The following is a 23,340-nucleotide window of genomic DNA, read 5'->3' as shown; positions in this document are numbered from 1 at the left end:
GATTTTTTCAAAGGTAATTAAACATTAATTCAGTTCTTTAACAAATGAACACCTAAGAGACAGGAACTATTCCAGAAGCAATCTCCTGAACTGGGAAAAACATAGCAGAGTCATTAATCTGCATTGATGGAGAAATCCATTACACACCACATTACTCTCTCACTTCCACATTTAGTTATAAAATAATCCAAAGTCTGATCAGTGAATGACTTGCTGCCCAGTTTCAGTGATTCTTCCCTCAATTTGTAAGGCAATAAGCAAGCAAATATCAGCAGGCAAAATACTGAGGAAATGCACATAATTCAGCCTCTGTCTCTTAGTTTTAATTATAAGTTTGTCCCAACATGAACTACCATTTAAAAATAATTATAGCCAAAGTAATGGAAAAGTGATACAATATTCTTAGGTTTCACTGTGGCATTCTGTGATAACTCATTGTTCAGAAACCAACAATATTTGAACTGGATTTACTAAGTGTGAATTAGTAACATTCATTTGAAAATTACTGTTAATCTAAGTTCATTTCCTGGTTGGATTTTTCTTTAGACAATATTCAACAAGGTTTCAAGGTAGGAGTGGGCTCAGAAACTAATGCATTGGCAAAACTTCAATACCTCCCTATATACAAATGGCAGCAAATTTTCTGCCATCTAAGTAATTATTTTGCAACTGTTGTCATTAATTAACCTCAATTCCTTCTGCCAGACCTTCTAACTGCTGAGCTAAACCTGTTTGCTTGTTTTTCCCTGATGCTTACTTGATTCTTCTGTTTCATGTTACAATTAAGCAGTTCGAATGATGAATCTCAACACCTAATTTCCAAGGGGAAACTCCTGCTGTGGATGGCTTGGTATCAACAATCCCTATTTGTTATCTGTTTAAGGACTTCTGAAATGCTGATTAAATATGGCTTAAAGAAAGTTTAACTAAATCAAGCATTAAATTTCTAGTCTAAATTTCCCTTAGCAGCCTGATCCAACACTCCATCTCAGACAGAGCAGGAGATGATCAAAAGCAGCAGTAGGAGGATGCCACTTGAGTGAAGACAACTTGGCACTGACATGCCCTTTTGCAAACCTCCATGCTATGAAGAGCCTTTCATCTCCTGGGACTTACTCTCACACTTGCTCTCATCCCCAAAGCCTTCACTCATCAAACCTTGATGCTCCCTTCTCCCAAGTCTAATGTACTCAAGGAAGTGGGAAGGGACAGTGACACAAGAGGACTGCCAGGATTTGGAAAGTAAAGAAGCTGGGAAGCAAAGCCTGTGCTAGATGCTGGTGCTGGAGCAGGCAGGAGGAAAGAGCTTCAGGAAATTCTCCAGCCTCCTCAGGGGCTTTGCAGATGAAGCAGAGCCAGGAGCCCCAGGGCAGCAGCTGTCAATGGCATTCCCCTCCACCCCCCTTCCTGCCTGCATGGCTGCATGGCTGTGGAGGTGGGAAACTGGAAAAATAAGGAGGCTGGAGGTACAGCTGAGCACCTTCCCAAACTCAGCTCTAGAGAGAAAAGCTGAGGCAGGCTGATACAGAAAATCACAAATACTCTTTCTTCCAGTAGACCCAAAGTAAAGAAACAAAAAGAAAGAGGCCTCAAGTCAGTTTTTTCTTTCACATAGGCATAAGTCTTCTCCCTTTATACTGCTGTAAGATTTCTGCCTGGATGAAAGAAAGGCAAGACAGAGGGTACATGGGGTCTAAACTGCAGATCAAAGGGTAGAATTCTGGTTCTAAGCAAGGCTTCAGCTCTTGCCTATTGCAAATGAGTGTCCTAATGCTCTCCAATTTCATTTGGGAGCACAGATTATATGGCATGCCTTAAATAAGCAAAAAATATATGTTAAGTCCTAAAACTTTTTAATAGTTATTTGCTTTTAAATATTACTCCTATAAAGGACATCAGCAGGAGCACCTTAGCACCAGCCACAAGGCACAAGTCTGAAAAGAACCAAGCACATAAAAATTCTCTTGGCTCAGGAGCAGAGGATTTCAGTGGTCAAAAGTAAGCTCTGCAATGTAAAACATTGCAAATTTATCTGAAGTCCTAGGCATGGGGGATGGACTAGGCAAAAAACCAAACCAAAACAAAAGACCAGGCAGGCATGTTAACCCTCACAAGCAGTTGCCAAGTAAAGCAACTCTCAATTACAGCTCCGACGACAGTGAGACAGCTAAACTCAAGTAGTGAAATCAAGGCCTGGCTGAAGTCAGTGGGAATTTTAGAGTTGACTTCAGTGAAGTCAGGATTTAATCCAGAGGAACCAAGCAAAAAAACAAAAAAGTCACAGTTTGGGCTGCCCAAACATAGCAGTCAGCCAAGTATGAATACGAGGTGTCCACAGGAGAAACAGGTCAACAAAAGCAGGGTGGGGAAACGGGCTGTTTGTTATCATCCCCCCTGATCCAGATGGAATTAGCAGACAAACTCTCATCAGCAACAGGAGCTCTTGTGTGTGTCTGTGTGTCTGTGTGTGTCCAAGACTTCTCATCTCACAGTGTAAGTTTAAAATATGTTCATTCAAACTGAAGCTGAAACATCCAATTTATAATTAGAAACCTATTTTAAAGTAAGGGAGAAAATGTATTTCTTTTACCTGGTGTTCACCATAATCTGCCATAGGATATACTTGAGATTCAGTGGATTTTCAACTTGCAGACTTCAATATTCACCAGTTTTGCACTTAAAAATTTTAACACTTTTAAAGTGAACAGCTTATATGGCAAGTTCTGTCCTTTCGGTATAAAACTTACATTATCTGAACACATTTTTACAAAATATACTGCTCAAAGCATGTGGATTGTATATTTTTAATATATTCCCCCAGAGGAATATAAGACCTATTTTCTAATAATGCATCCTTGCTGCTGCACTGCTATGTGGTCTGCCAGCAGACAGTCTGGCAGGAAAATGGTCTCACCCATGGCAGCTTGTTTTTAAATTAAATTTTTTGGGAAATATTTGCTACTTAGTACTATCTCCTTCATCAGGCAGACAGAGCTTTAGTGGCAATTTACCTCAATTTTCACCTCCAGGGAGTTTTAAAACATTGGAAAATGAGATTTTTTTTTTGATGGAGGCATTTTTGAATCTTTTTTTTTTTTGCCTGCTGAAAATCAGCACAGCCTCGCAGATTCATCTGGGTTCTAGTAATCTGTACCAGCTGAAATTCAGACTTTTACATCCCGATGTAACCTCACACACTGCTGGGGAGCAGAGCCCTGAGCAAGTCACCAGGGGCTGGGTATGTGTCATGGAAACCCTGAGATCTCTTTTCCCATTTCACTGCTGTATTTTTGATGTCACCAACAGAAAGCTAATCATGAACCTCTCCTCCTGACCCCAAAATGAGGTTTATTTTCTTGAGTACCTTTTTAGCTCTTTAATACATAAATTAAACATCACTCATTCCAAGGTGAGAAAACTAACAGTCTTCCTCAAGAAATGCTCTAGTGCTGTCCCACTAAGCACTAACCTAAGGGTCACAGAGGCTTGATCTAAAGAACGTTTACCTGAGGAATAAAAGAGCACGGCCGGGATTTCTTACCATAGGAAGGGATTCCGTAGGGCTGGCCGGGCTGGGGGTAGGTGGCATAGGCTGTGGCTTGCTGCATTCCCGCTGGGAACTGTGCCTGCCCATAGGCAGCCATCGTTTGTGAGGATGGGGTGGGGAGAATGTGTGGGTAGGGTCTGCTATTGATTACAAGGGACAGAAAATAGGACAGACACTCCATTAGACAGACATGCACGTACTTATTTTTAGCTTTATTATAATCCTGCTGTTTCATTAACACATAATCATAGGCTGTGCTAGACAATGGAAACTTTAGGAGACAAAATAAGAAAGAAATAAGAATAATAATATAATAATAAAGAAACCATAAGAAATCAATAATAAAAGAACAAGTGAAATACGTACTTTACAAATATTTTTCAAATACATTCTTAGCATTTAAAAAAAATTTCCCTAGAAGCTGCTGCAGTTCAAATTATGGCTTAACAGATGGACTCAATTATTATTTTAAATGAGGTTAAAATCTGCCTATTCCAGTTATTATTATTACTACTACTATTATTATTTTAAAAAGATATCATACTTGGAAGGGTAAATCTGTGGTGGGGAGAACTGGTGTGTTTGTCTTGGGCTGAAACCGCTGCTTCCAATTGCTGCACCAAGGAGAAAAGAAAGCATACAGAAGTGTAAATACACACACCAAAGATAAATATTATTTTTCCTAATAGAATTTCAGAGTATTAACAAGATTTTAATTAAATTCAAATATCATTGATACCTTAGATAGAAAATAATATTTTATGAGGAACTATACAGGAATGCTAACATTAAAATCTTGATTGCAAATCTCAAATACTAAACTGCCTCTTTGTACAATTTCTGAGCCATAGTTTATTCTTTGGTTGCACACAGGCAACATTTTCAATGCAAACAACCTATTTCCTAATGGAAACATTTCCCTTCATATTTTCAAAGGATTGTTGATATCTCAAGTGCAACATTTTATTAACTTTTAGAATTTTTAAGACCTACATTTTATGAAGGAGCTTTATGCGTGCCTCGATTGGAAACACATGGGCCACTTCAGAGCACGCGCCTCTTTAAAAAAAAAAAAAAAATTCCTAATACAGACTATGCATTACCTTATTACAATTCTATTTTCTTCCACCTAATCTGCTGTCTAAAACGCTTTCAAGCCCTTTAAATCAGTATTGCAGAAGGATGTCCAGGGTGCAGAAGCAGTCAGTGAAACAGGTAAGCGGAGGAGGCTGCACCGCGAGCCGCTCCCCGCGCAGCGCTGCAGACACGGAGCCTCCCCCAGCACCGCTCACTGCTGTCAGCGTCTCTGGGTGCTGCTCAGAGCGTGGCAGCTCTGCTGGCCTCCTCTGCTCAGGACAATATTTTTGGGAGCCCTTCCATCTCTGGTTCCTGTCTGGGTGTCACTTCTCCTCTAGGTCCCAAGGTGGGCCTGGGAGCCTTTGCCAGGAAAGGGTCAGCAGCAGGTTATGAGACTACTGTAAGATCAGACAGCCCGAGAAACAACAGGCCTTATTGCTAAGTGCTTGGAAATAAACAAGGCACACATAATTACCCCTCACCAGCTACCCCCTTCCTGGCCAGCTACAGGGAAAATCCATCATCTTTACACTCTGGGAGGGAAGCAGGGAGTCTCTTTCTGTGCCTTCTATATCCCATAATTTTTCTTTTCTGTGGCCTGTGAGGCTGCAGGCATGCCAAGTGTTAAACTCCAACCTTTACTCAGACCACCAAGATGTATGTAGCTACAATTAGGTACATACTGTATTTTCTTCTTTCAGAGAATTAAAATACCTTAGAAGCCATCCCACAATATAATATTAGATCCTTTTCTGATTTGATTTGCACCATAAAACCAATGTGCTAGAAATACCACAGTTAGTCCACAGGTGTGCAAAACTCAGCAAACATCTTAGATTGTTCTCACAGTGTTTGCATCTTGTATGCCAGGAGCTAAGATGCATATTTGCCTTCCTCTAAGAAAAGAAGCCTGACAAAGAATAAATACTTTGATAATAATAAATTACAATAAATGAGGAAGACCTACCCCTTAAATTAGAATAATAATCACAGAGGCATGTATGTTTACTCACAGAAAACAAAAAGTAACTACTCTGGGCGAGAAAATTCCCTAGTGAGACTCCCACCAAAGACAATAAGCCTGATATCAATAAGCCTGATACTGTTATGCTCCTCACTTGGGGAAAACTCCCGTTGACTTAGACTAAAATGTACAGAAATCGGTAAAAGATGGAAAGTACAAAAAGCTTTTTAAGAGAGGTGAGCAGGTTTAGATCACATGGGATAAGAAAATAATAAATGAAAAAAATGCTGAGTTCAAAACTTGGGTTTATTCCTTACCTGATCCTGAGAAATTGTCTAAAGACCCGTCTGTGGTGGTAGTAGTAGCAATCTCACTGCTGTTCATTGGTTCTGTTTTAACTACAGAAATATAAACAGAAGATATTCTATATGCTCCTAATATTCTTGCAGGTGCATGCACACACACTCACCACAAACACAAACTCAATAAAGCAAAATTCTGCCAAAATGTTCTAAATCATGGCTATCAATATTTTGCATTTTATGTATTTGTGTATACAAACAGTGCAAAATACTGGCAGCTATGATTTATTTACACAAAAATATAAGATGATCAAGAGGGTTATTCCTGTCCCCAAGGAATAAAAGCCACTGTAACAAACCAGAAGTCCCCATGCAACTCTCTGCACCTGTCCTGATTCCTCTTAATCCTACAGACCCAACAATAAGGATCCACATTTAGATCAGGTCACACAGCATTTACAGGCTTGAAAGACAGCAAATTGAATAAGACAAAAGAGGAAATAATTTTTAAATGTTTTTTTGCTGAGGGCTGTTCAAATTTTGTTTCCAATTAAATAATTTTTCAGAGGAAAACTAAGGATTTGTGATGAAGTAAAATACTTTTCTTGTTGTGGATTTCTCCTCTTAAAACGAAAACCAACTTTATACTCAGCAACCCTGAATAAGAAAAGAGGACACAGTCCTCACCAAATACTTCAAAGAATGCTTTTATATTTTATCCCTCTGCACCCACAACATAACATGGCTGTCTGAGAGTTAAAAAGAAATAGACCAAGTGATTATTGCCTGGCTTATGCTGATTCATAATCAGTAATCAATTAATGAATTTTAATAAAACCTCAAGTAAATTAACAATTTCCCTTTCTGTCAGTCCAATGCAAAGTCTGTAATCCTAAGATCAGGACAGTATCCTGATCCAAAGAGCAAGGATAGGGCTGACTTGGCATGGATGCAAAATAGGCACCAATAGCTACTCCCTGTACAGTTTGAATATACATGTGTGTTCAGGAATTACAACCATCCCTAGCAGAAACCTTTGGTACCAAGTTTGAAAAGGGTGAGGCAGAGGGATGTCCCTCTTTTCACAGAAGACCTTTCCTTTCATTGCCAGTCCACATTCTTATTTCTGCATGTTTGATTTCCTGCACCAAGCCTCCTCCATGGGATATGTAAGAAATCTCTCCAGTTTTTACTAATCGTTCAGTATTTTCTTTTGACTCTCATGCAGGATTTCTGCCTGCTAACTTGGGAGGTCAATGCTTAGCTGCACACAAAACTCTGCTGTGTCTGCATTAACAAGCAATGCAGTCCATTTAGAAAGTTTCATGACATGAAATGGTTGGGGCAGAGGGCCCAGTGTCCAGAGGCTGGGCATTTTTGGGAGCGGTTATTCAGCTTGAGAACATTAGCTGTACTTCTGCAAAGCAGGTTTTTTGAAACAAGTGAAGTCCAAGAGACTCCCTAAGGGGAATTACTGTGGTAAGAAAAGGTGGCCACGAGGTTCACTCCAAAAGTGCACTCATGATTTGAACCATAACTCTATTACAAAGGTATTTCTTAAAAACACAGAATGTAAGTTATTCACCATTCATTTAACCACTAAATACTGAAAGTCTAAAACAGAGATACAATGAGATATTTATTGCAGAGTGTGTATCTAAGAAACACTTTTACATGTTCTACAGTTTGTCAACCTAGATATGAAAAATTATAGGATCTACATTATCTTCTGCCTTTTCTTAAAAGTTTATCACAGCTACATTTTACAGCCAGACTCATACTTCTCTCATAGACTACTACAAGTTTCCCCAGAATCTGCAAGTCTTCTGAGCCTAATTTCCATAATGCAATTGTACTTTGGGAATAACAATGAAAGATGCTTTCCTCTATAGCTGGCATCTGTGGTGGGGGAAAACAGAGGAAGATAAGACAGATCCACCTAACCTGGAGTAAAGGGTGGAAATTTTTAATATGTGCTTTCTCCAAACTCTTCTCCATTGCAGAAACAACATTCCATATTCTTCATTTTTAGGATCATTCCAAATTAGTAGTCCGAGGACTACGCTGAACTGCCTCACACAGTATAGAGAAGTACAGTGTCAGTTGTTCTAAATAAAAAGCAGGCCTTCTGAAAAGGACTTGGGATTTCTGGAGGATGGGAAGTTAGGTGAGAGCTGGAAATGTCCATTTCCAGCCCAGAAAGCCCAGCTGCATCCAGGGCTGCATCAAAAGCAGCGTGGCCAGCAGGGCAAGGGAGGGGATTCTGCCCCCTGCTCTGCTCCCTGAGACACTACTGGGAGAGCTGCATCCAGCACAGGAAGGACATGGACCTGTAGGAACAAGTCCAGAGGAAGGACACCAAGATGACTGGAAGGGTGGAGCACCTCCCCTGCAAGGAAAGGCTAGGATATTTGGGACTGTTGAGCCTAGAAAAGGTTTTGGGGTGATCAAATTGTGGCTTTCCAGTAGATGGAGTCCACAAGAAGAATGGAGAAGGACCTTTTACAAGAACATGTAGTGGCAGGAAAAGGGAGAATGGATTCAAAGGGAAAGATAGTAGGTTTATACTAGATACCAGAAAGAAATTCTTTACTCTGAGGGCAGTGAGGCACAGGAACAGGTTGCCCAGAGGAGCTGTGGCTGCCCCATCACTTGAAATGTTCAAGGACAGGTTGGATGAACCCTTGAGCGCCTATTTGGATCCTTGTTCAAGATACCGTTTTCCAACAAACATAATCAAAATCTAATTTCTGTTTCTATGTGTAATGAGCAATACTTCTGTGCAACATAGTTTAAAACTGAATGCTGTTTACTACACATATTATTTTAAAGATACAGAAAAATATTAAATACAATGCACTGCCACCTTCATGGGAAGGAACTCTAGTTGCTGATTGAGGTGCTCACCAATTTTTCATAAAAACTTTGTATTCTCTCTCAGCTGCTTTGTCTCCTGAATATATAAAAATCCCAGGATATAAGAAAGGATGTTCCCACTATCCTGGATACCTGGATCTAGATACCCATTACTTGGGTGATAATAAATATGCCCTAGAATGCTGTCTTTAGAAACAACCACAACCTTAATGAACCTTTGCGGCAAAGATAGCTGGGAATTTAATAAAGATGAACAGGTACTGAAAAACTCTCCATTCTCCAAGCACTTTAAAATGCCTGAAAATTGCTGCATATTTCCTTCTATCAGCCTAAGCACTTTTAAGAGGATGAAATCTTCCTATACAAATAAATAAATTGAGAAGAATAGCCATGGGTTTACCTGTTGGAAATATTTACATGTACTCTTACTGCAAATGAAGGTCTCTTTGTCCAAGACAAAACTCAACTGCCATGGAGCATCCTTCACCCCAGAATCATAGGGAAAGAGAACTGCAAAGGGATTGCCTAAGAATACAAGGCTCACAGTCTATCCCAGCCGCACATGAGTCATCCATGTCTATGATGAGAGACATATGGAGCTGTCCAAGGAGCCAGGCTTTGGCTGGGCACAGATCTGGCCCCGCCACATGCTGCTTACGGGTGCTCTGGAGTTCAGCTCTTCACATTTTCCATGGCAATTAACATTTCTGCAACATGTCCTAAGCTTTCACAAGATGACACTGGGACATGAGTGGGAATATTGCCACATCTAGACAACACACATGGCAAGCTTGCCAGGACCAGCCAACACCATGCTCACTTGTGGTAAAAACTGTAAAAAGTGACACAAGAAAAGTTCCCCTTCCTGCTGTTCCTTTATCAAAACTGACCTTTACAGAGATGCAGAATCATCAGACTTGAATTCTAGAGAGAGACCCTGATTTAGCAATGTATTACTAAGTTTTAGTGCCATCCAAATCACTCATGTATGAGATTATCAATAAGAAGTCCAAGAAGCAGACTAATGTCTTCTTAACCTGCTGCAAAAAGTCAGTGTTTATTTACAACCAGTGATTTTGATTTGCTTTATATATGGAGGAGCTTAAGGAATTATGTCAACAAAGAGATTTTCCCCCCTTACCTTTTGCTTCTAGTAATTTGTGAGATTCTAAAAATACTTAAAAAGAAACTGTGTAAGAAAACACATGGAACAGTACAAAAAATAGGAGTAGCAGATAGTAGCACAAATGCTAGCTTGAAGAAAAAAAGAAAAAAAATTCAGAGATGCCACAACCGCTGATCTAATGTTATATAGATTGTTAAGATTTTTCTTCTAAAAGAACTCAGGGACTGCAAGTGCAATGTGCCCTGTTTTGTCAGCTGTATAGCAAAAGATGGTCAAAAAATGACTGACATGGCAGTTTCTGAACTCTATTGAGAGAGAGAATTCCAGACCAGAACCCACAAGTTCATGTGGTTCATTGGCCATGTAACAACTTTCTGAGTTCACAGCTCGTCATGCAGTTCCTGGTATATATATCAGTAAAGACTGTTATGAGAATGAGATGCTGGCTATTTTAAATTTGGATTTTGAGACCTAATATTTGGCTACTCCTAGCACAGAAGTTGTAGGAATACCTCATAAAGATTTGCACCTTCAAGCATGCAAAAAGTAAGGTTTTAAAATATCTTCTAAAAATTGCTTTTATTACATTAAATACATATAAGTCTTGCTCTACTGAACTCATTTTTGTTAACAGCTATACCATATACATGAAATCAGAATAGAAATATTGCAAACATGCCTGACACTAAATAGGTTCTAATTTTACAGTTTTAAGATTGAATTAACACTATGATGTTATATTCTTTGTATTTTACAAAAAACTGGGCAAAATTAAATTATTCTTGGCTGACAGCTCTTTCATGGGCTACAAAAGATTCAACAAAGTGTAGTAGTTAGTTTACAGACATATATAAAAACGCAACCTCTTGCCCTATTTTGGCTGGTATCTTCAAATAATAGTAGTAACTAAACACCATGTAAATCTTGATTAAGTACTTAATGTATAATCAATTGCTATTCACACACTTTTTTGCTTGGCATCATCCTGTTTCTGTACTCACTGTAGAAGCCTAAAGTTCCCCTAGAAGCATAAAGATAATTTTTACTAACAACAAGACAAGAATTCTACCTGGAACCTCTAAGCTGATTATATTTTCCATTACTTTATTCAAACAGCCCTTTGTTTGTAGTGAAGAATCTTGCAATTATAAAAAGGTTACAGGTTATTCAATTATACTAATTCCTATCCAGGATATTATTGCCTTTGTCTATCACAGATTATCAAATCATCAGCTCCTGACCATGAAGCCTGATAAACTTGCTTGTTACTGCTTCTCAAAGAAGAGAACTCTTCCTGAATCTTATTGTCTGGAAACTACCAGAAGGTAATTTCCAGCCTAAACTTTTGTACGGTTTTCAAAAAAGTCCCTGCTCAAAGCAGCACATTCTAGTTCAAGCCCAGACTGTTCCCTGCTTTCCCCTCCTCTGATGTGAGAGGCTTCAAAACTTCCCCAATATTTGGGCTGTGGTTTTACCACATACACCTCCAAGACTCTCATCTTCCTCTTAAGCATTTAAGGTGAAAGAGCTTTAACATCCTCGTACCTCCTCATCTAGCAGTAAAAACCTTAAATTTACAAAGAAATGGTGTCACTGCTACAGTGCAAAATCAGAAACAAAATCAGAAAGAAAATTCAAAAACATCTGGATAGAGACAAAGCTGGACAGTGTTTGTAGCTGCTAAGCAAGATTCTGCTTGGATTTTTATCTGAAAGTACAGTCATGGGTTAAAATTCACTGCAGCTGGGAGATGAGAGTAACTGAGTCAAACTAAGGTTCTTATCCTTTCACACTCACATGGCCAATTATACAAAATGTTTTTATCTCTCCCCTGCAAATGGAGGCAGCATATATCCAAAACCAATACTTTTAAAAGTGTCATGGACTATTCTCTTTCCTATTTTTTTAAATTTTCCTCTTTTTAGTTGGGAATCTGACAATGCACATGTTTAGCATTTTGCAGTGCTCCCAAACAGTATTCATATTCTTTAACCAAAGCCAGACAAAATGACCACAAGACATCACAGGCCCAGTCATTAAGGGAAAAGAAGGTTGTCTTCACTACCTTCTGGGAACATGGAGGTTTTCATGTGAACAAGAGAGCAGCATGGAGAAGTCAAGCTTGCTCTGCCATTACATGACACAAGACTATCTCATGAAGATAGAAGCACAATGACAAAGCAGGTGGGACTTTTCATAAATGGGAAATAATATGCTCTACATTTGGCCAGTGTCTGAACTCCAGGACTGACAGACTTAAAGCCAAATTCCCCTGGACAAAGAGAGATAGTTCTAGCTTCTGTTCTCCTCCAGCCAGCACCAGCAGCAGCAAATTCCCTAGCTTGTTTCACCAAACCTGGCCACACAGGTACTTCACTCACTGACCAGGGGTGAAATGACATGGCTAACCTTCAAGTGTAACCAAGTTTCATGCTTTTTTATCTACTTGGGACAAACAAAATCCATCAGAAGATTATAAAGTGCAAATGCAAATGCTACATCATCAAGCCACAAGTCTGAAGCTGCTAAGGCTCTTCATATACTACCCTATTAAGGTGTGATCTTTGACTAAGATGTTCTACTTCTGTTCCTTCTGCAGGTGCACAGTGACAGCTGGGGCTGAATTTCCTTGTCATCTCATGTATTACTGGCCAGGCATATGACAAATGACACTTCATGTGACATTTTTGTATGGAATCACACAACTGTACACACATGCGCATAACAGGCTGCTCCCACTGGAAAGACACCACTCCTAGGATGATGTGTTGTGGCTGGTTTTGAGAAAACAAGTGGATACCCTCACAGGCCCTTGAAACTCCACAGTCCGTGCACAACCTCTCTGGGGTCCTTGGGCACACTCAGAGGATACTCTCACACTACCACACTTCATCCACTGTCTGAAACAGCATGTGTTTCTATCTGAGAAGCTTTCAAAAATAAATTATATTAAAATAATAATGCTTCTAAGATTTTCCTTTTTTAAAAAAAGTAATTTGTCATTTGGAGTATTTTGTTTACCTCAAATGCCTGTGGGACCAGTATTGCTATTAACTTATCACTTAAATGAGGTCCTTTCTTTCAGGAAAAACTTACAGAAGAAACTGAAATAGGGACTCTTTCAAAGATGGATGCACATACATATTGAAAAGACAGTAAGTAAATAAATATTTATTAGCCAGTCTCCTCCCCAAGACCTTGCAACAGGAGTTGCTCGACAGTTAGCAGAGAAGTGGACAAGTCATTTCACTGGCCAAGTGCCTATGAAAGAGGAATAATAGAGCATTATGCTACATGTGCTCAGGACAGAAAGACTCTTGGTGAAGCAGAAGAATAAAAGATAAGACAGAGTCTGGAAGGAAGCCAGTGTAATACAGCAAGGAAAAAAAGGTGAAGAGCAGGGAAGAAAAGATAAAGTCAGCCCCTTGCCTTCAGATAAATCAGCTGTATCTGATTTTTATCCTCCAGAAGTGACATCAGGTGGAAGGCTCTTACTAGCCTCTACAGACCCCCAGCTTGCATTTGGGAGCCCAGGACCCCTGCAGTTTTTGCCTCTGGCCAAACCATGGTCCTCTTGCACTCTTCTGGGATGAGTAAAGAATTCAGCATCCAGAGCTCTTGATGCTAATACCCTACTAAAAGGCAAATATTACATCTACCTTTAGTATGCTATTATTTCAGGATGTCTAAATACGGAGGTATCAATTACAAGTCTCATACCATCAAGCTCCTTAGTGCAAACACAAGTATAGAAATTTCAGCACACATAATTAGCAGGACCTCCAGAAATGACTAATTAAAAGGTACTGGAATCCAACCAGAATCACCACAAGAAGCATTATTTTGTCTGATTACCATCACCTACCATAACTTTGCATCCCAAAGCACACAAAAAGCCAAAAACTTTAAGTAAAAAGAATAAATTAAAAATAATTCACTGCCAATGTGAATTGTTTAATTGTAATACTGAAAGACTATTTTGAGTGCTACAAGGTATTGCTAGAATCTCAAGAAATATAATTTACAGAAATATAATTTACTTAGAGAAATCTACATTGCATGCCATAACAACAACCAGCTCTACCCTCTCTATAGATTTTAACATCTTACTCCCCCATTACTTTAGGAAATACTGAAAATAATTTTTTCTCCATTCTGTAATACTGCAACTTGACAGCAAACATACCACACAGTGCTGCCTTTTGAAACTCTGAAGATGGATTTATGTTCACCAGACTTAAAACAACCTTTTTAATGACCACAAATCAGATAGTCTCGTAGTGGAGAGCTTTGACTGCCTTTGTGTCAGATCTCATTCTCATGTTGCAGCAGGTACTTAAAGAGTGAGAATCATTTTTTTCCAAAGGATTTTTGATGTCCAACTCCCTTTGAAGCCTCCCTTCCTATGTATCTTTGAAAATCTGATCTTCAATTTGTTATCCATTTTCCCTTCCCGCTTGATATGACAATGCCTTCCCTCCTTCCTTCTTGAACGCTCAAATAAAAGGGCAGTAGCAGGTCTGTAGTGCTTAAATGAGTGAAGAGAAGTTGCTCAGAAAATAACAGCTCCTTCTCTCAATCCTCATCTATTCTTTTCCATTTCAGTTGCATAAAACATCATCATGATGGGCCACAGGCTTCTGTTTCTCACTCTATGCCATCCATCAGATTTGATTTACATTCTTAAGATAAAAGTAAAGATCACCGTAGGCAGAAACTGCATGCAGTTGTCTGCCATGGAAAACAGATTTCCTACTCCTTTCAAGTTTACTGATTACTCACGGCCTTTCCCCTCTAAAGGGTATCCACCAAAGTGGGCACTGTGTTGGAATAGCCACCAGCTGTCTGATAAAACTTAATGAATGGCAATTTTATGAGCTTCTGTTGTTATTGTTCCTTTAACTCCTTCAGTATTAACCCACCATGGCAATTCACTGGCAAAGGAAGATTAGAGATAAAGCAAAACTATGAAGATTTTGATCCCTATTCCAGTAATTTGCTTTAAGAAATTTTCTTAGGCAAGTTATACAAGGCCATAATTTTGATGGTGTCCAGTACCTGCTCTTTTCTACAATAGAGGGTATGTTGTGGAAATATACTTAAAGAGGACAGGAAAACCTCAAATACTGCAGTATTTATATAGTCAGCATCACCTTGGCATACTAGGCCTGATTTTTCTGAGTGCCTTTAGCCAGACATTTTAGTCCTCTGCATTTGATCCTGGGAAACTTCTGTCTGGTCAAGATCTATAATTTCCTTGTTACTTCCCCATCACTGAAGACCATGCTGCCTGGCCAAGAGAAGAATTTTGCTCTCTCAAAGTGAATTTAAGCACACAAAGAGTTATATATCAGCTGCATGTAGAGATTAAATTCAGACTTAATCACACAACTAAATCCTCATTCAGTGCTTTGAAAACTTACAGCTAAGTGTGAAGCTAAAAATATTAGCTAACAAAGTGAGCTATCTTCCAACCACATCCTCTTCCAGAAAAACATCAATAGAAGACAAGTCTGAAAATGTGCCTTAGAGGAATTAATGAACATTTGTTTGAAACGCAGCCATTTCACTTTGGGACAGGTTTTTTTTTCCCTTCTTCTTTCTTCTTCCCCTCCCCTCATCTAGTGAGCATATCCTGTGCTTCAGGGTACGGAACCCTGTCAAAATCACACCCATAGTCAAATCAAATTTAGCATATCTTTACAAGATATTTATAACATGCAAATACCTAGAGGCCCTTCTTCTCAGTCACATGAAGATCTCTTATGCTAGGGAATGAGGGCTCTTTCACATTAGTGAGAATCTGTGCATGGTAGAAGCTGATTTCACATATTATATTTGACATGTGAAGATTCAGCAACCCACATCTCCACTCCATGTGCAACAATCAAGCAAACCACACTGCAGCATCTAGAAAGAGTTATTCAGTGAGCCCTTATAACCACATCCTTACAATCAGCCACTTCTGGCTCAGCAGGATTCTGCTTTAAGAACCCCAGAAAAAATAATTTTACTTCAACCTTCATTAAAAAAAAATAGGAAACTTTTGCTTCATTCACTCCACTCCTTCTTAAGTCTTTCAAGCAGCTCAAGGAGCCTAACAAAACATTTTCTCAAGATAAAACAGATAAGCAGTAAAAATTCCACCTTCAGATTCTTAGGGATCTGCTTCACTTACAAATTTTGTCTCTTGGCACACATCTCATTCAGAAATAAATTATTCTAGTTTCTTTGAAAAACTTTTCCTTCTTTGTCACTTAAGAGCAATCAGAGACAGGAATTTTCAAATTAGAGAGCTCAGAGCAGAACCGCCAAGCACAAGCTGTCTCTCAGGACACTTTTGGAACAACATCCAAAATCGCATGCTGAGTGCCCACGCCTGCAGCACCCAAACCTGCAGGGCTCTGTGTGCTAGGGCTGAGCAGCCAGTCTGCAGTGCTGAGGAGGGTCATGTCACCTGAGGGAAAAGGGCAAACAAAAGAAAACTGTTTGGCTTCATCTCAGGAGGCAAACATCTATTGCAAGTTAGAGCTTTCTGGGTAGAATTCACTCCAAATTCTTTTAAACTGGAAAGTTGTAGTGTCAGACAAATAAGTTACCATGGTTTAATTCACTTCCTTCAATAAACTCTGATACCTACCTAGAAGTTGAGATATTATTTCAAAAATCATTTTCTACCTGAAGTCAGTGCATTAACAGATACAACACATACCTCATTTCCTGACAAAGTAATATTAAGCATTTCTCAGAGTGGATGCACACGGCACTACATGTTGAACAAAAAGTCAAGTCAGATGATGAACATCTTTCAATGTTTCAAGAAACACCCCCAAGTTGTTTTTTTTGCTACAAAAGAACCTTCAAGTTATATAGAAGGTATAAAAGCTCATGAAGTTTACAACAAAGGCTTCTGTGAGCTAAAGGAATTTTAATTTGAAAGGGCAATTTTATCCTGTACCAAAAGTGGTATATACCTGGTAATATGATATAAAAATATAATAACATATTTGTATATTTTAAAGGAAGAAGATTAATTTATGGACATAAAATATTTTCCTGCCTAAACTCCATGAGCACAGTAAATCTTTATTTATCCTTTAAAAAGGGTTTGGTTTTTTATGGCTTAATATTTGATTGAAGCAATACTTATACAGCAATAGCAAAAAGTAAATTACACACAAGTCTGGCACAAGTCCCTGTTAATCTGATAACCCATTAACTGTCCCCACTACCAAGGACTCCAATTACAATGAATAACAAAGATATGTGGTGAATTGGGGGTGGGGGGGGACAACATCTGCTTGATTGACATGTGCCTTTCCTGGAAAAATGCATGTCCATAATCCTAAAGAGTTTGACAGCACTACTACAACCGAGTTCTTAGGGGAAAAAAAATCGTATCTTTGCTACAACAGTTGTAGTAGTTCACCTATACAGTTATACTGAAGAGCAATACTGAATCTGCATGACTCTGTCTTCCAGTAATGCATTAAGTCTCTGTTCACACAGGCAGTTAAATGTCCCATATGATCTTTCCACTATTGCCATAGAAATGCTTCAGGAAAGAGCATTTTTTGCTGCTCATTGCATAAACCCTTCTGTGTTTCATTATATGTGTTATTATATGTATTATAGATGTATTATATTACTGGCAAAGCTGTTAGGTTGTTCTGCTGTTAGTATTCTACTGAGAACAAACATAACTTATCAACTGCCTGACTGCTTCTTGAGAAATAGGTATCAGTTTACCCCATTGAATTACTACACCTGTTTGAATTTTGGTCACTCCATCAGAGCAGCAAGCTAGCCTGAGGAACTTTCAACACTCAGTTTTATTAGCCTACTTGACAAAATTCTCATAGCCTTAGGAGCTTATGAAAAGTGAGACATAAAGAAATACCAAAATAACAAGAAAGACTGAAAAATTACATTTTGTACTATGGCAATTGTAAACACCTACTTCTTTTCTCTCATCATTAAACTTCCTTTTCAGTTTTTTGACTTTTTGACTTTTTTTTTAATTTAAGCTCTGCACATACTACCTGCTCAGTCCACTCAGACCCTATGAAAGAAACATAAACCTGTAATGAAAGCTATTGCTGAAACTTGATAATAGTAACTACTAATAAACATTGAACATTGCCTTTATGTAACATATGAATAAACACAGAACATCTAAAATGGTAAAACATTATATAGCGTGCTGACTGTGAGAACACCAAAGATAAAAAGGAGAAAAAAAACCAAATTATGAAATACTGGGAAAAAAAAAAGTCTGGCTCACCTTCTGTGCCATTGGGTGTCATGGAATTATTATTTATATGGGAGTTATCAAGTTTTGGACCACTGGGGGATTCACTACTACCACTTAGTCGTCTGTGTGGGCTGGCTAGATCCTGCATTTCCATAGACCTGAAAACAAGATGCAACTTGTTTTAGTGACATAAGTCAACATGAATTACAGAGGAACTGCCTTTATGAGATGCAGCCTGCTATTTATCAACATCCCAGAAACACTTAGTAAAAAATTAACTACTTTTCCCAACTTGATCTTTTCCAGTGCTTAACTCATGTTGTAGCCCCAAACGTGAGTGGAAAGCTACTTTAATTATTTTTGCAGCTTGTAACTAAATAAAACCTAGATTCCAAGCACTGCACTTTAAAAATTGATGCATTCTCGTATTTTTAAAATACGTACAAAGATGGAATCCCCAACATATAGAGATATATATTCTCTTGAAAACAAATTAACACTGCTTTTTCAAGATTTACCACTTAGTGGCAATATAATGGGCCTCCAAAACAAATAAAACACTTGAAGCAATTGTGGAAACCTATCATCTACTGACAGGGAATGAGATATTCCTGATGTATGTGTTTACTCTGGCAAACTACTTAATTGTTCCTCTGTTTCCTTTGAAACAAATGCAGCATTAAAACATTATTATGTCTGCTCACTTGTTTGCTTTGTGGATTACATAAAGCGTGCCCAACTGGGAAGGGATCTGCCCGACATGCAGTGAGTCCATGCAGGCGCTGGTGTGCCTGAGCACTCTGCTGTACCTCAGCAGCTGTCGCTCACTCAAAATGAGGAAAGAGCAATTCCCAGCTAAAGCAAAAATTAAACGTTTAAACAGCATTAAAGCAGCTAAATATTTCATATTTGTGCTTTCAATGGCCCTATATTAACAGGACAACAGTCATCACCACCATGACATATCCCTTGATTGGTGGTGGGGCTTATCACTGAAGTTCCCTACTCTTCTGTGCCTTTATACCTAAAACTTTTGATATTGTTATTTGACGTACTCATTCAAAGTAATTGCTCCCAGCAGAAACTTCATAGGTTACTGTGCCTCCAAGGCATTTAAGCTAGTAATTTTTCAGTTTAAAAGTAATGCTTAGGCTCTTTTAAAGACTATTAAAATTATATATAAAATTAATCCTGCAGTAATGGTATAAATATTCTAAGTGTCATTTCAGGTACGAAGCTTTTGTATTTTAACTGAAGTTTTATCACAGATTCTAAACATAGATTCTTCATTTAATATTTCTTTACGTAAAACAATCTACACAAAAAGAAGAAGATTATACTGCTATGAGTTCAAAATGCCTGCATCAAATATAAACTCAAACAATTTAGTGGAAAAGTTACGTGCTCATGGTTTACAGACTTGGTTGCACACACGTAAAACCTACGCTCCAACACTTACTCATCTGCTTAATGTGAGAAACAAGAATAAATACTTTACTTATCACTTGAAGTTTAAAAAAATAACCAACAATAGAAGGCTTGTAAAAAAATTAGCAATTTTCAAACAAATCCTTACCTGCAGCTTGAGGAAACAGCAACATCTGAACTGGTTTGGGACTTCTGCACCTGTAAACCAGGGAAACAAACAGAAGCTTCTATTACTCCACTTTACTACGAGGCCTTAATTTAAAGAAAGGATATCACTACGGATGACAATTCTGCCCTTTAAATCCAAAGGGAGAGGAGGAGGGTGCGGTGCCCCTGAAAGGCATATTGTCTTTAAATTGAAGGCTCAACTGTTGTTTCCCCGGCAGGTCGCTCTCCCTCCTCCCCGCGCCAGGGGACGGCAGCCAAGTGACGGGATAGTGATTCATCAGGGGCCCGTGACAGCTGCACAGGGGCTCAGCCCTCCTCCTCCGGCTCGGCTCGGCTCGGCTCGGCTCGGCCCGCACCCGCAAAGGTAACCCCGCCAAGGGCAGCAAGCTGCTCCTGCCCCGAGCCCCGCACCATCCTCCGCTCCTCTCATCCCTCCTTCCGTCCTGACCGACTCTTGCCCTCATCACACCGGTTTTCTTCTTCCTTTGCTCCTCGCCATCCTTCCTCTGTGCCACAGGGAACCCACCAGTCAAGCTCACCCCAAAGGCGAGCTGGAGATGCTGATGGTATTTTTGGGGGAGGAGGGGTAGAGAATAACAACGGGCAAGTCTACCTATGGTAAAGACCTCCACTATATAGCACACAGCCTGACAGAATCACCTCTAAAAGAAGCCCATCTCCAGCCAGGTCAAATTAAAATAAAAACTCCACAAGCTATTGCATAGTCTTACTCCTAAAAATTCCAGTTGGTAATGAGATTTCTGGTAAAATTACTTAAAAGGACACTTCTGGCTAAATAAATGGGGGGAAGCGGTAGAATTTACCTCTGAGGTCGCTCATGAAGAAAAGGAATCTTTTTCCACTGGAAAGCCCACCAATAATTTTTAGTGTAATCAAATCATTCCTTTTATAACTCAGGTGAGTAATAGTTTTCATATTCCATCAGAAAAACGCTGTTGCTTTACTAACAAACTTTAGGCAGTAACAATTGTCAGCAGGTGACAAAATTCAGGTGGAAATACGCTCCTAGACACTGTTAGCTTAAAAGCACACGAAAGCTTCCCTGGGCAAGGTATATAACCTCCCAATGCCTGCAGTGAGGATCTTTCTTGTGCGTTTCCATTCAACCTGAACTGACATCTCTTAAATGATCACAGAGCAAAGACAAGGGAGATGAGGCATTTTAAGTGCCATAAAAATCATCCGAGCAAATCCTACTTATGTGTCTGTAGGGTGGGTTTTTTGTTATTTTTAATCACAGACAGAATTACTACTAGCAAGAGTAAACAACTGCTAGGGGCAGTCAGGCAAGGAAGAACATTACGAATGATGTCAAGAAGCATGCAATAATGCATGCTGAAGAACATCAATCTTTTTATAACTGGGCACTTAAAGTACTGCATAACACGCTTTTCAATACATTGCTGCATGCCAAATCAAACTAGACTTGCAGATAGAGTCAAAACTCTGCATTTTGGTTTAAGGAATTTTTTTCCCCCCTTAGTTCTTTACCCCAGAAACTGCTGCAGAGTGCCTTAGGATATGCTTCTGCTGTTACTTCTAAACACCTGGAAAAAATTATAGGTGAGAACTAAGTTTGCCTACAGAGCTATCTTCACTCCCTCTTGCACAGAATCTTTTAAAACCCATCTTTTATAATAGAAAAAACTTCATTTTTTAAATAGATGCTTTAAAAAATTGATATTTTCCAACATGCACTACACAATTATTAATGCTTGATTCAAATTTTAAAAAATGTAATCCTCACTATTTTAAGTACCAAATTTTTACAAAAATAGCAACTTCTGTACATTTGAAAATATATACATCATATACATATATACATGTCCATGTATGTGCATAACAAGAAAGATCTCATTAATGTATTTGTGGGACAGGGCAGAAAAAAACCAAGCAGCTCATTCACAGTGAATTAAATATATACCTTAAATGTCCTCCAACACTCCATGATTTGTGAAAGTTCATATCCACAATTTTCATTTTCATTAGACATACTTTAGATATATTCCTTTGTGTCTCAAGGATTATTTAAACCATGTGTTGCACGTTACCAAATTTAAAAATGACTCTTTAATCAAAATAACTTTAAAACAACTAATCCTCACTTAGGCTGGTCAGCTGAATCCACAGAGTGGTCCAGGAAAAATAAATCTACTCTCAAGAATGCGAATGCAGACAACAATTAGACACAGATGTGACTGAAATTAGTTACAGTTTACAAAATGCTACACTTCACATGCTTTCAGTTTTTTATGTGCAGAACAAAATTACAACGTAGTAAGGAACCACACTTATGACGACCAGTTAATTCATAGAATAAAAACATTTCTGGGTGGTGTGTGCTTGTGCTTTCCCTCATATATTCCCATTTTGTCAACAGGTTTCTGGGTAATTGAAGTTTGGCAACATAACTCACATATCAAATAAAAAGTGGGGGGAAATAACCCATGTGCTTGGCCTTATCTGGATAGAAATGGGTCACAAAAAAAAAAAAAAAAAAGGAGCTGTCACACCCCCTTCATACTCAATGTTCTGCTTAAACTAAAAATGCCTTATAGGCTGAATGGCATACACATTCTTCTTAATGCTTCAAAAACATTACTCTGTATAATTTGATTTTTGTCAGTAACATTCACATCTTTCTCCTTAATACAGACTGCAGATTGGGCACTATGTACTACATGGCGAGAAAAAAAGGACAGTGATAGCAAAGCTACTTAAAATTCATCCATTTAAGAATCTTAAATCAGTAACATCAAATTCTGATTAGTTAATGAGGTCTTTTAAGTTTGCCCTTTTTTCTAATTAAATTTATAATTCTTCACAGATGTAGGTTTTGTTGATGTTCAATTTGTCTCTCTCATTTTGTTAAACCTCACATAGTACTCCACCAATCCACTGAATAGCCACATTAAATCTGTTAATACCATGCTCTTCAACCCCAGAAATTATTTCCAGAAGGCAAACTTGCTTTGAGAGATCATCAAACAAGACTTAAGGTACACATTTTATCACATTTTCCCTACCACAGAGCTCAGGATGCAGAGGAAAATTCATGACTTTTGCACTGTTTATTATACTTTGCTAAATTACAAATCAAAAGCATCTGACAGAAGATCATATATGAAGCCAAAAAGTTAATAATGTTCTGTGAAAAATAAACTGTAAATGGGAAGAGATTCTAAATTTCAGCAGCACAGAGCAAATAAAATGTAGGTACTTGTCTAAATTACAGGTTTTCCACAGTATTTTTGCTTGCTAGGAGCAATTTTTTTAAATGGCTATAATTTAAAACATTTTTCCAGCTGAAAAGAAATTTTCAAAGTGAAAATAAGAATTTAACCCAGAAAACTATAGCCAGCACACACATTTTCTCTTAAAATACAGTTCTTCTTTAAAGAAGCAAATTTCAAAGACAATGGCAGTTTTCAAATGAAGGTGTTCCTTCTTAGGGGAAAAAAAAAATCTGTCATTTTTAGGAAGGGGTGGAGGGAGGGAGGGAAAGGGACTTTTTTCCCAATAGCACTCTTTACCTCCCTAAAAGAGCAAAGCAGTCAGTATCTACCGACATAATGG

The 23,340-nt window shown here is 38.5% G+C and overlaps 1 protein-coding gene across 1 annotated transcript in view; it reads right to left on the bottom strand.

The window, feature by feature from the left end:
- The window catches only part of EYA1 (EYA transcriptional coactivator and phosphatase 1), a 145,079-nt gene that overhangs the window by 63,933 nt on the left and 57,806 nt on the right, over positions 1–23,340 (bottom strand). Inside the window, exons 2-7 of the mRNA XM_054284733.1 lie at positions 19,724–19,773; positions 18,178–18,305; positions 16,288–16,350; positions 5,906–5,986; positions 4,092–4,161; positions 3,542–3,687 (exon numbers count right to left, since the gene is read on the bottom strand). Of these exons, the coding sequence (XP_054140708.1) occupies positions 3,542–3,687; positions 4,092–4,161; positions 5,906–5,986; positions 16,288–16,350; positions 18,178–18,301 (484 nt within the window). The 5' untranslated portion in view covers positions 18,302–18,305; positions 19,724–19,773. The remainder of the gene's footprint in view (positions 1–3,541; positions 3,688–4,091; positions 4,162–5,905; positions 5,987–16,287; positions 16,351–18,177; positions 18,306–19,723; positions 19,774–23,340) is intronic.

The sequence above is a fragment of the Melozone crissalis genome, unplaced genomic scaffold (assembly GCF_028551555.1).
Source record: "Melozone crissalis strain CALT ecotype California unplaced genomic scaffold, PUWL_Pcris_2 ptg000042l_1, whole genome shotgun sequence".
Classification (NCBI taxonomy): Eukaryota; Metazoa; Chordata; class Aves; order Passeriformes; family Passerellidae; genus Melozone; species Melozone crissalis.
Note: the sequence above shows the minus strand (reverse complement) of the source record. Positions and strands in the feature narration are given on the sequence as shown.